The following is a 12,697-nucleotide window of genomic DNA, read 5'->3' as shown; positions in this document are numbered from 1 at the left end:
ACACAAACCCTTCCAGTATAGAAGCATCTGATGGATATTCTCAAGAAATGTTCGCAACATGTACAGCTTTTTACTGTCGGTCAAGCTGTCTTAGTCATCTGACCATTCTCAATAACAAATGCCCACTAGCTGAAAGCAAAACAGCCCTGTTTACTTGAATGGTCAAGACATATGGCTTCTTATCAGATAACAGGACTACAGAGTAAGTCATGGAATCTGCCCCAAAGTTCAACTAATACCAGATGCACTTATGAACATTCACATGTTTGTGTGTTGTATTTGTTATGGACAATCCACAATTAGCACAGAAGTCACAAAACGTTAACCACTTAGTTTACCTCAGGTAGGCCTTTTGTACCCAATTACCACCCACACAACCTCAGTAATCTCCATAATTTTTCATATAAGCATTGAAGTCTTCAAGTAGAATTACATACCCAGTAGCAGCTACTTAGAAATTAAGTGCCACACCCATGATCACTAAAGTCAAAAGTCCTAAATACTTGTTAGGTAAATCTTCATGTCTCCTGAAGCATGTGCTTTCACTCATTTTATTCTCCAGAATAAATGTGTTCTATCTAACATATTCTCGTATGTGTGCCTTCTCCCCTGTTTCCCATACTAAATAGATCAATGTATTTATGGTCTTTCAATCTCTACTCTTTTTGGTGTCTGGGCTAAACAATTCAATCAGTCTAATGCCACCAGTTCATATGTTTAAAGCTTCGTATGTAGATACAATGCAATCAACCCAATGGACCATTTGAAACCTGACCGCTAAAATTGCCACCACTCATGCCACCTATCCATGAGGATCCCTGTGTTTCTACAATGTGGTGACCTCAGCATAAGAATAAGGAGAGTGTGTGAGTCAAAATCTTCCACATGGTGGTTACAGAGGATCTTACTCCCTGCAAAAAAACGTTTTTAATATTTGTGTCATTTGCTCATAATAGAATGAGCTTAAGTACGTGTTTCAATAGAATGAGTGTAGTCAGGCTGTAATATATGAGATGTTTTAGTTGGGTTATTGTGATGAGAGCATGCATGGTCTTAGGAGAAATGTATAAACCATTTTATGCAAATGTCCATTTCCATTTCTTCTGCTACCATCTATTATATAAGTGTAGGTAGTTTTAATCTCTACTACTTGTAATGTTAATAAAACCGTTTTGAATGCACTTGTAAGCCCTCTAAATGTATCTATTTCAAAAGGGATTCTGCTTCATTGTTTTTCCACTGTTTTCTCCCTACAGTTATGAGATTTTTTCCATGTCTCATGTCTCTGCAGACAAGGTCATCTTAATTCAATAATCTCAGCAAATATGCCTGAGTGTGGCCAAGCTCTTGATTATCTTAAAAAATGAATATGCTGAAGATGGAAGGACTTGTCCGAAGAGCACAGCACAGTAAACAGAACCATGACTTGTGTATTAGTGAGTATGAGAATATTTCGAACAAGAACAGCATCAGTAACATCAGTTACATAATTCTGAGTATTTTTAAAGGTGATTGAATAGGAAGTAAGAAAGGGCAAGACCCATGGTGGCATAAAGTAGCTCTTACACTGGCCTAAACTAGATCCATAGATCCACCTTTACTAGCATACAGTACAAGATGTATGATATCCCAAGATGAACTTTATATGATGACCAAAAATAAAAGCAATATGGCAGCCCTGTAGAACTAAATGGGTTGCTAGAAGGCTGTGAAAGGTTAGGAATATGACAGATGGCAGGGTCTAAAAGTGGAAATGTTACTTAAGAGACTGTTTATTGACTAAAGATGTGAATTCTTACTTAAGTAATTGTTTATTGACTTAATGGAATGTCTATGAGATATAAATGGGGATAAGGGGGTCTTGAAAGACAACCTTGTAGATTACACTAACTTATTCCTTGCCATAGTTCTCAACCTCTTAGTATACGAAATTTGGACAAAGCCAAAAATAATGGGGGGATAAAGGCCCAAAAATAGGGACCCATTTTAAATACTGCTCTTATAAACTTAGACAGTTGTATTACAATGCATTTTCTGAAGGATATGGAATCTGAAACTCAAATGTCAGTCATTATTTAATAAACTAAATCCTCATTGATTTGCCAGAAAACCACACATTTTATGAGGAATGGACCAAAAATATGAGGCAAAAATCTGGGCATTCTGTGAAAATCTGGAAAGTTAAGAGGTATGTTCTATGCTCTTAACTTACCAATTTATTCTACTTCAGTCTGAATTCGAGTTTGTTTGGTATTACTGACAGCTGCAGAAAAAGTGTTAAGACTATGGCAGTTGTTGGGATAAATAAATAATTTTGTAGATTATGTTTATGGATAGATAGCTACAGGCTGGAATGAGACAGAGAAAACTCTGAGCACAAATTAGAAATCTGAAATATAACAGCTAACAGACTGGGCATTAGCTACCAGATTTTCAGTGGAGTACTGGTCCTCATATTTCTGTTCAGATGTGTTATACTTTTTATGGTTTGGTGGCTTTGATTTTCTGTGGTCTTGCACTTGGTTTTATTTTCCAATTAACTAAATAATTTTCTTATAAAATAGCTTTGATGTGGCAGTTTAGCACTGAGGGCTAAAGCCATGAGCTACAAAAAAGCTTCATCCTGTAGTCCTGAGTTTGATTCTTTCAGTTTCTAATTCTGTGCTGTGTAAGTGCTCCAGGCTCCCCCTTTAAATCAAGCAGTTGTAACTGGTGGGCTTATTGGGTCAAAAATAAACAAAATGACATGAGTGTTCTGTCCATTAATCAGAGAAATAAAATGTGTGCATGTTTCAAAACAGGGCAGCTCCAGTGAATAGTGCCAGGCCAAGGACACTGGAAGCACTAGGCTACTTAGTTAAATAACCTGAAGTAAGAGGGTTTTCAAGACTTTCACGTGTAGCAAAGGGTTCATAACTCTTCAGTTACATCTGTGATAAGATGTTCAGTAGTTTAGAAGATTCTCTTTATAGCTCAAGGGTAAAATAAATACAAATTTGTACTTGTCACCTGGGATCGTCTGTCCTGTATCAGCTGTAAATTTTAGCCTTCACCATAAATTAGAAACTCAGTTATGCATGTAACAGGTCTAGAACTGCTCAGATGAGTCAGTCTTTGCAAATATGTGTGTACAAATGGAGTTACAGTTAATCTCTTATCAGACTGAATCTGTTACCTGTGAAACATTTAAGACAAGGAAAGCCACTCACCCATCTCTTTTCACTCTTTACAAGAGCCATGCTCTCCACTTTCTCAGATCCTTTGCAGTTGTTTGACTTCTCCTCTTTTCAGCTTCTCTCCCCACTCTTACTTCAGAAACTTCCCAACAATATCCACCCTCCATTGGCATATCAAGACAGCCCAGTACTATAATTGTACTGCCCTTCTGTGTGCATTACAATGAAATGGTTAATAATTGTGTATATAGAAACATGTCAGCATTATTACTCATATGACTTATTAGCAAATGAGCATAAAACATACCATTAACAAGTATGTATAAATCTGCTTGACATGGATGGGAAACTTGTTCCAGGGCAGGGGTATTCTCTGAGACACATACCTGTTCCTCCAACATGTCCTATTTATGTTAGAAGCAAGGTATAATCTCCTGGATCGAGTAACTCTGATGCTATTTGTTTTACAGATATGCAAGAGGTCCATCAGAAGAGGATCCTGGGATGCCTTGTGTACCAGACATATATAACTCCTCAACTATGTATTACACAGAGTATTGAAATAGAGTTTTGAGGCAGTTTTCACATAACATGGTTTTAATGCCTTGTATTCTTTTTGTAATGAATCTCTGTGCTCCTTCATATTGTTAGTAATGTGAATTTTCATGGAATAATCTGTGCAACTCTATACATCAATATTTTTTCCTGTAACTCCTTCTATTACGTATAACCTTTATAAGTATGAAATTTAACTATCTCTTGTCTCAATCACTTCAACATTATTTGTGTAATAATATATGAAATGTTCACATACATGGTCAATAAAGAAAAGAAAAAGAAAGAAAGAAAGAATGAATGAATGAATGAATGAATGAATGAATGAATGAATGAATGAATGAATGAATGAATAAATACATTCTCCCAACTGTGTTAGATCCATGGGCTCCAGAGACCTGCAAATGTTTTATGAGATAGTTTCATATTTAATTAAATGGCACTGGAAAACTCAAGTTCTGTTTTAAGAAAATAACCCAACAGAAAAAAGGATGATGATAAACACTGGGACCTAAGTTCATATCCTGATTTTGACTTTTTATCTCATTGCCTGAATCAATGAACTTTGTTGTCTAAACCGAACATCCCTAAACGAGAAAGGAAGAATAAAACTACCCCATTTCTTTATCATTCATATTGCTTCTCAGTTTGATTCTTAAAACAGCTTAAGAAGCAATTGCAAAGTGTACTTCTGAATGGATGCAAAAGTACCATCTAAGAAGGACACTGATATGTATCAGTTCAAGTCATCTCCTAAGAGAATTTGAGTCCTCCCCAAGGTCGAGTGGCATTCGAAAGACATGCGTAGAATGGGCGTGCTTTCACTGAAAGTTGGGCGTCGAGCTGGCATCTTGGCACCCGTAAAAAATCTACTGCCAATCATTAGCAGGCCGGAGTTCCTCTGTGGCGACCCCTAACCAGGAAAAGCTGAAAGAAGAAGACGACTGAATGTCTTCCATAAGTTACTAACCACAGACTACAAGACAAGATAGCAAAGAACAAGGAATCAGGAACTTGAACTTTCAAAATAAATTCCATATGCCCTGCTATTACTCTGAAACATAAACATAATCCCCACCCAGGGACATAGTGATCCCAAAATAGATATTTTAATTACCTTTTGATACTGTAAGGTAGCCAGTCTTACAGTCTCACAGATCTCTTTCTATACTTTTTCTTCTTTTTTCTGTTATATGTCTTCCCCCTTTCAAACCATCTCTGGTCAATCTAATTATACAATCATTTGCCTTTCCCTGCTTTATATTTTAGTATTAAATCTATACTCATTCTGCTCAGTTCTGAAGAAAATAAAGCCATTCATGAGAATCTTTCCTTTAGTACCATCATTTTTCAGACTGATGTCTATATGTCTTACTGCACGTTCTGCATTTTCTAGCATCAGACACTATTCCACAGTGGGGAACTGACTGAATCAGACATATGTGCAGCGGCAACATCAATGGAAGAAGTTCTGTTTACTATAAATGCTAATAATGGTGCCATTTTACTTCTGCTATTATTACAAAGGTTTCCTATGAACTTGTCAAACTCAAGATGGCCATCTAACACAAAGCTGAAGTCTTTCTATTCTGATATCATTTACAAGTCCCCAGACTTTTCCCATGCATAGGTAAGTCCAACTTAATTTCTAATAACAAATAAAAACAAAAATAGCTTAATGTGTAGCTGTGGGGCATTTATTAAAATAAAATAAAAAATATTAGTGTTTTTGTTCTTATAAAAAACACTTCTGATTTGTAGCATGTAATCTGGCTTCTCACTTCTGAAGATCAGTGCCAAACAAACTGTATCATCAATACAAAAAAGTCTATCTTAGGCAATTCTGAGATAAACATTAAAAGAGAAAAATGCTGCCTGCCCTTTATTTCATATTCTGATACAGTTCCTAGTCTTTAGCAATGGAAATGTATTAAAAATATAACTTGCAAGGAGCAGCTCTCTGAACTATTGAACAATACTGGATGTATGTGGAATAAAACAGGATTAACTAATACAGATAGAGAGTTGTAACTGCATCTTACTTGGCACAGCCTGGGAAGCCATAAAATGCTGCAGCAGGTAAGTCATTCTGCTGTCATGGCAACTTGTAAGCAATATTTTATTCTCAGCATGTATAAGGTGGGCATATGTGCAAGCACTACACAATAGCTACTTGCCTTCACAAATGGAGGCTGCCTTTTCTGACGCAAACTTGTTTTAAATGTGGAAGTGGCTGAAAAGGGGAGCAATTCAATGTGACTTTTTTCATTTTAGGATGAGGGAATAATGTGAGTGGGTTAGTAAACAAAGATATTGTTTTGAATTACTTACTTTGTATTTGTTAATGGAGTATATCTTATGACACTATGGCTGAGTAAACAAAAGTAATAAATTAAAACAAAAATGAAAAGGATTGATTTATAGCATGTACCGCAGAGCAGTACAAATGACTCGTGTTATTTCACAAACTGAAGAAAGTAAAGAGTGGGTGTTGTTAGTGAAACATCTAGCAGGCTGGTGTAGTACCTGCATCATGCTAATCTCACATGCTGATCTGTCTACCTCTCCTTGGTCTGGGTGGAACGGACAAAGTCATGTAGCAACTTTGAGCAACTTTCTCTGAAAATGGCTGCTTCACTTATACCCCTCTGGTTTCAACCAGCTTCCCGTTATTGGTATTCTTATGTCACTGTTATCTGACAGAAGGGTAGGTGTTCCCAGATTCCTACAGCCTTCCCATGTGACCAGCTTCTGGAGTCCTGTGTCCCTACATGACCTAGAGTCGCAAACTTTAAAGACAATCAGTTTAGCTCAGTGTCATCATGTGAGGTCACAAGCACTTTAGCACATGTTCTGTTATGTTTCTGAAAATGCAGTTCCAGCTTATCAGAAAAAACAAATAATGTAAGTGTGCAGACATCACCTACTTTCCCTGAGATAAGATAGATGTGAGTGCAGGACCTCGGCATTATATATCGAGGTTATTCGCAGGAAGTCTTCCTTACTCATCTTGCAGAGCTCCTTGCCATCTGTGTTCTGGAACAGCATTGTGTCAATATCTAACATGCCATACTCTTTGATAGCCCACTCCAGCCACTGCCGCACGTGCTCCTGAGTCCACAAGGTTGGATCTATAAGGCAAAGGAAAAGATTAGCGACATTTATGATTTAGCAATCTGTATCAAATTGTGTCTTTTAGAAATACTGCTACAACATGTTTATTGTATCTCTTCGGGAGTATGTCAGTAGGCATATTACCACTTATGTACTGTGTTTGCAACCAGTTTGAAAAAAAGCAAAAATCATTTTTTTTTTCAAAAATACACAGTTTTGTGGGAATAAAGACTTTTAGGATTAATATTTGTGAAGCTTGAAAAACAAGTGATTACTCATTGACATATCCATTCTGTCTACCAGAAGAAAAGGTAAAATCTACCCACCAGTCTATGTACTCCACTCTCTCTCATTCTGCACAAGGGATTTGCTGGTTTGTATAAAATCTATAAATCTTGAGTTACTTAGCCTCTAATTACAAACTGTATGACCTTGAGGAAGCTACTTTTTCCTCTTGTAGAACACTGCTTTTGAGACATCTATTTTGTACCTCTCTATACCCCTGGCAAACTTGGTTTGATAATCATGTTTTAATTGCCCTTGATTAAATCATGCATGCCTGATGATAAAATGTATCTGTTATGTATGTTACATTATGTCAGCACCATAGCATAGGGGAATAGAGCCCTTACTATAGCCTGGGCAATCTGAGTTTGATTAACTGCTGGAGTATCTGATGTTCTGGCAGGAAATGATGGACATTCTCATCCAGGAGAGGAAGGCATGCACCTGGGAGCACCTCGCTGTTGATCTCTGGTGGATGGGGGGATACACAGGGGGTTGTTGTCCTTAAAGGAGGCAAGGGCAGTTGCTGAATCACTATGAAGGTGGCATGACACTCCAGCATGTCCCATTGTACATCTGCCCAGGACATTACTGGTACACATAAAGGGGTAGGGAAAATTAGGGCATAATAAAGAATCTTTCCTCAGCAGCAATATGAAATTGCACTGGGATGTCTTAATCTCCTTATGGGCTGGAGAAATTCTGGGGAAGGTTTGGCTGGTTTGATAGACTCAAAAAAAGGAGAGGCTCCTGGGAGCAGCTGGTGGTTAGCTTTGAGGAGGGATAAAAAAATTAATAATTAAAAAAAAGAATAGCATGTTGCGGCATCATTGACTGAGTCCTACTACCAAGATACATCATTTGATTGAAACCCAATCCCACCAAAAAAATTATACTAGTGGTCTTGGGTGATATAGGGGGAGCTCCAAACACCCCAAATGCAGGAGGATTCACCCTGAGAAATTTCCTGCTTAATACAGCAGCATCTGAGTTCATATAACCATAACCATAACCAGAGCTGGGCTTAATGAACCAACAATTAATAGAGAAGTACCATATGACACCAAAAGTAAAGTTATGAAAGTGGGAACGAAATCTAGTGTTTATTGATAAGGATCATAACATAATGAGGCTTAAAAAAGTAAGATTAAATGTTAAGTCCCTAAAACTTATTATATGAAAAACTAAGAAGAAATGTTCACTAGCTACAAGGCATACATGGATAAAGCCTTAACTATGACCTAGACATATAGGGTCTATATTAGTTTGCCAAAATTTGACTTCAGTAAACACTGAATCAACTACCTCTATCCAGCAAAAATCCTTTCTGTGATTCACTGAATTTACCAAGGGCAAGTAAATACTTGCCCTGCAACATAATGGACCAACACCCCCCTAACTATATATACCAACTCCAAGACCACACTACAGTGGAGAAAAGGGCAAAGTTATGTAGCTGGCCAACTATTTCTTTCCCTTTGATAAATTTAACAAATCGCAGAAGTGATTTTCACTGAACTTGGGTCAGTGACTAGGTGTTCGATGAAATCACATTTCATCTAACTAATATAGACATGACACAAAAACAACTCTGGGATTACATCAGTAAATATGGAATTCTTTGTGATAAACAATATGGTTTCAGAAATTCTTTACATACAATGCCAGCATTATGCACAACCAGTGACACCACTTATAACAGGTTTAATGATTCATAACTAACAGAGGACCTATTCCTTGGTATGACAACAGCATTCAAAACAGTAAGTCATAACCTGCTCCTTTAGAAATTTAGCAAATTTAATGAAATGGTTTCAAAGTTATCTCCAAAACCAAGTATTCCAAATATACCCAGGAATTTACCTTTTGACTTAAGGCACTATTAACATAGGAGTTTCAGAAAGACCTGCTTTAGGTCTAGTGTTAATTTTCCTTTTCATTGATGATCTATTCCCTAACATGCCCCATCTCAGCTTGTCCTTTATGTAGTTGATATCTTACTACTTGAATCATATAAGAGCACATTGACCATTTAACAGAAACTACAGCCTAGCTTTACAGATTTAAGCCACTGGACAAATAAAAATACACTCCTATAGTCTTCTGAAGTATATTATTTGGCATCCAGTAAAATCTACCTAAATCTCCAAATGCAATTATTTCTGATACAGATGGCAACCCACAACCACTATTAACAGAACAGAAGTAGCTAGGATCACCTTAGATCATACTCTTTCAGTTGACAAGCATACTAACAGTATTATATGCAAAACATTCTACCAGCTAAATTTATGCTGTAGAATCTCATACCTGTTCACCACTACAACTACTAATGCATTAACTAAATATGTGATTATCTCTAAAAATTAATATGGATCCCCTCTTATAACATTACATTCCATATCCTCATTAGACCTCCAGGTTTTAAAACCACCACAGGAGAAATAACTATCTCTGGGTTAGTCACAGGTGTTTGGAATTGGCTACTTGTAGAACTGAGACATCAAAAGGAAATTCAATTATTTAGAATGAAATGAAAAGAAACATGTTTAAGAACAAGAAATGCTCTTGCTTCTGTGACAATGGCTAGTTTTTGCAGCTCTCACTGTAGTCACATTATTGTTGTAAACATATACTTTTAATAAAGGTTCCCTGGTTGAATGCCTAAACTGTACATATTATAAATAATGATATTAATTGTACATAACGCACTCTACTTTTTTAACGTACTATGTACAACTCTGTGTATTCTTTGTCTATGTATAATTTTCTGTTTTTATCTAGCACCATGATGCTCAAGTTGTGGCTGTAAAGGGTACATTGACCAGTCTACTTACTTGGTTATCAAACTGAAAAAAATGAATAAATAAATAAAATAGAGGTCCCATGTTCAAGTAGTGGCTTGGCTGATAAAGGAGAAGAGCAGAGGAGGAAGGAAGGAAGTGGCTAATGTTAGGCCACCCATCCTGGAGGGAGGTAGTGGTGATCCAATTGGCAAGTGGAGGCCTGCAGGTGATGGGAATACAGCTGAGAACTATGGATGTGGGCTTGCTAATCCCAAACCAGTGATGGTACCTCTCCATATGTGCGTGTATATGTGAGTGTGGGTGAGTGAGCATGCATCTGCAATGGGGAGCATAGGACACCCCATAGTAATGTGAGCACTTATGTCCCACCCTGGGGGTGGGAAGTTAGGGAAAAATAGAAACATGTCTTTATTGTATGCATTCAGTATGATGTGGGCTTCTGAAAGAGTTGGGCTCCAGATGCCATGTAGTTTCCTGGCTTGGTGATAATTAACGTTTATCTTGATACATAGAAAGCCAAGTTCTGGAAGACTGAATCAAGAACCTGAGGCTGTTAGAACAGAGACACCATTCCTCAAGCAGGAGGCAGACGGAATACAAACACGCTCCTCCATGGCTGTCTTGATGATGGTGTCCTCTGGTAAGGTCTCTTGCATTGAGACCAAATGGGGTCTGAGAGCTGGCAAATATGGATGAAAAATGAGTTTTTCTATTTCAGTCACAGTCGCAGCAAGACTAAACTGATTATTGGGGATCCCTTTCTCATGCTAACCAACAGATATAATTCCCTCAGTGTGTCTTGTGTTTGCCCCATGGCTTCCTTCCAAAAGGCTATGCTCACAATAAGGCCAAGAAGATCTGGTCAGAAAGGATTCTTAAAAGACAGCTGAACCATCTCAATTGACTCCTCTCAGTCTGAAGGTGCAGTTCATCTACTCTGAACCTGTGCTTTTTCCTTGAGTGCCTCACCAATTCATAGACAGTAAGCCCAGTGACCATCTGGAAAATCCCGATTTTCACCTCTTGTACCTGTGACTTCATTCCTTGCATTACAACACAGCTTGTGACCATAGTTAAGTAATGGGATTTGCATTGCCTCATAAGTGAGATATTTGTCAAAGATTTTAGTTCTTGTTTCGCCATCACATATCAGCTTCAGAAAGACTTTGGATACTGCAACAGACTGTGTAGTCACTCTCATGAGCTCTCTTGCCATCACACATGACCAAGATATTGAGCTTCTTATACTCTTCCATTGAGGATAGGTGCTCCCCCTCAAGATAAAGAAAACACAGTGACTCAGAGGTAAAACATCTGCCTCATAGCTAAAGGGTCTGAGGCTCACTCCTGACTTACAGTCACTGCCTGTATGGAGTTTGCATGTTTTCCCATGTCTATATGGCTTTTCTGTGGACACCTTCATTTCCTCCAACCTTTCAACCACATACAAGTTGACTGGCTATACTAATTTATCCATAGTTGTATTATATTTCACTGTTGCCTGTATGGCCCTGGTCATAGCTGAAAAAGGTGAGTGGACCAGCCTACTTATTTTTATCTAAACTAAATAAATTTGCCCTTCTCCAGAGAATTACATTCTCCTCAAATTTATAGGTAGCAACTCTAACCTCAGTTTCTTCACACTCAGTTGCTAAGTACTTGAGGCCGAGTTAGAATCACAGTCTGTCTGGGGCAAAAGAGCTAAATTACCTGCAAGTACCAACAATGCTACTTCAAGGGTGCCAGACTGGGAACAATCCCAGCCCTATACTGATCTCCAAAAATATCATAAATAGAAATGTGAAAAAATGTACCTTTTGTAGGGCCCAGTATCTACCCTGAAAGGAATGTAGTGATGACTCTTACTCATTCATTCATTCATTCATTCAGGCACAAGGTAGCACAAAGAAGCAACCCCAGTAACTTCTATCACCACACGGCTTCTCACAGTATATGCCTTGAAATGTAATCATATGCCTTTTTCAACTGCACAAAACAACTGTAGAATGGATTAACAGCTTCAAAAACCTAACTATGCAATTTCACAAAGTTAACAGCTAGTCCACTGTTCCACAGCCATGTGCCTCTCCCCTGGAATCTGAGATGCATCTGTTACTGTAGAACAGGCTTTTCAAAGTAAGCTGAGGAGTGGACTCTCTCTGTAGTTGAAAAAGCACCATCTTGTTACTTTCTAAAATACAGGGCCACCACTCTAAGTTGCTAGTCCAAAGTTATTGTTCCTACCCTCTGTACAGCACTGACCAGATATTTTAGTCATTCTGATTCAAATCTGTCCAGTGCATACAACATCACAGCCCATATCTCATTCACATCTACATCTTTACACTGCAGAGATCGCTGACTATCAAAGACTTCAGGCACTGCCTCCTAACAGGATAATATATGCATTGGGTTAAGGAGTTCCATGGAATATTCTTTTCATCTTCTGACAGTGTCCTCAGATTTGTCTAGAACTTCACCAACCTGCTTAACACAATTAAGCACAGCCTCCTCCTGAGTTGCCAAATGATACTCCAAAATGCCTTTGTGGCTACCTCATAGCCTTTATCAATGACCTCTCCAAATGTCTCCCATGCCAAGATGTTCACCTCAGCACAAACTGTGGCTGTGCTACTTCATCTGCTAATACCAATCAGGTTAATCTGGACAGTCCTATACAACAATTGCTCAGAAATCACCTGTTCCAGCTACAGAGCTCCCCTCACCACTAATGTGTACCAGTAAGTAATTTGGTTACCA

The 12,697-nt window shown here is 38.0% G+C and overlaps 1 protein-coding gene across 6 annotated transcripts in view; it reads right to left on the bottom strand.

The window, feature by feature from the left end:
- Positions 1-12,697, bottom strand: part of FLI1 (Fli-1 proto-oncogene, ETS transcription factor) — a 695,335-nt gene that overhangs the window by 276,865 nt on the left and 405,773 nt on the right. For all 6 annotated transcript variants that reach the window (XM_044081108.1, XM_044081111.1, XM_044081113.1 and 3 more), the window contains one exon: positions 6,659-6,862. In XM_044081108.1, coding sequence (XP_043937043.1) covers positions 6,659-6,862 — 204 coding nt within the window. The remainder of the gene's footprint in view (positions 1-6,658; positions 6,863-12,697) is intronic.

Source organism: Protopterus annectens, chromosome 8.part0 (genome assembly GCF_019279795.1).
Source record: "Protopterus annectens isolate FY-2018-M chromosome 8.part0, PAN1.0, whole genome shotgun sequence".
Lineage (NCBI taxonomy): Eukaryota > Metazoa > Chordata > Ceratodontiformes > Protopteridae > Protopterus > Protopterus annectens.
This window is presented reverse-complemented; position numbering and strand designations above follow the sequence as displayed.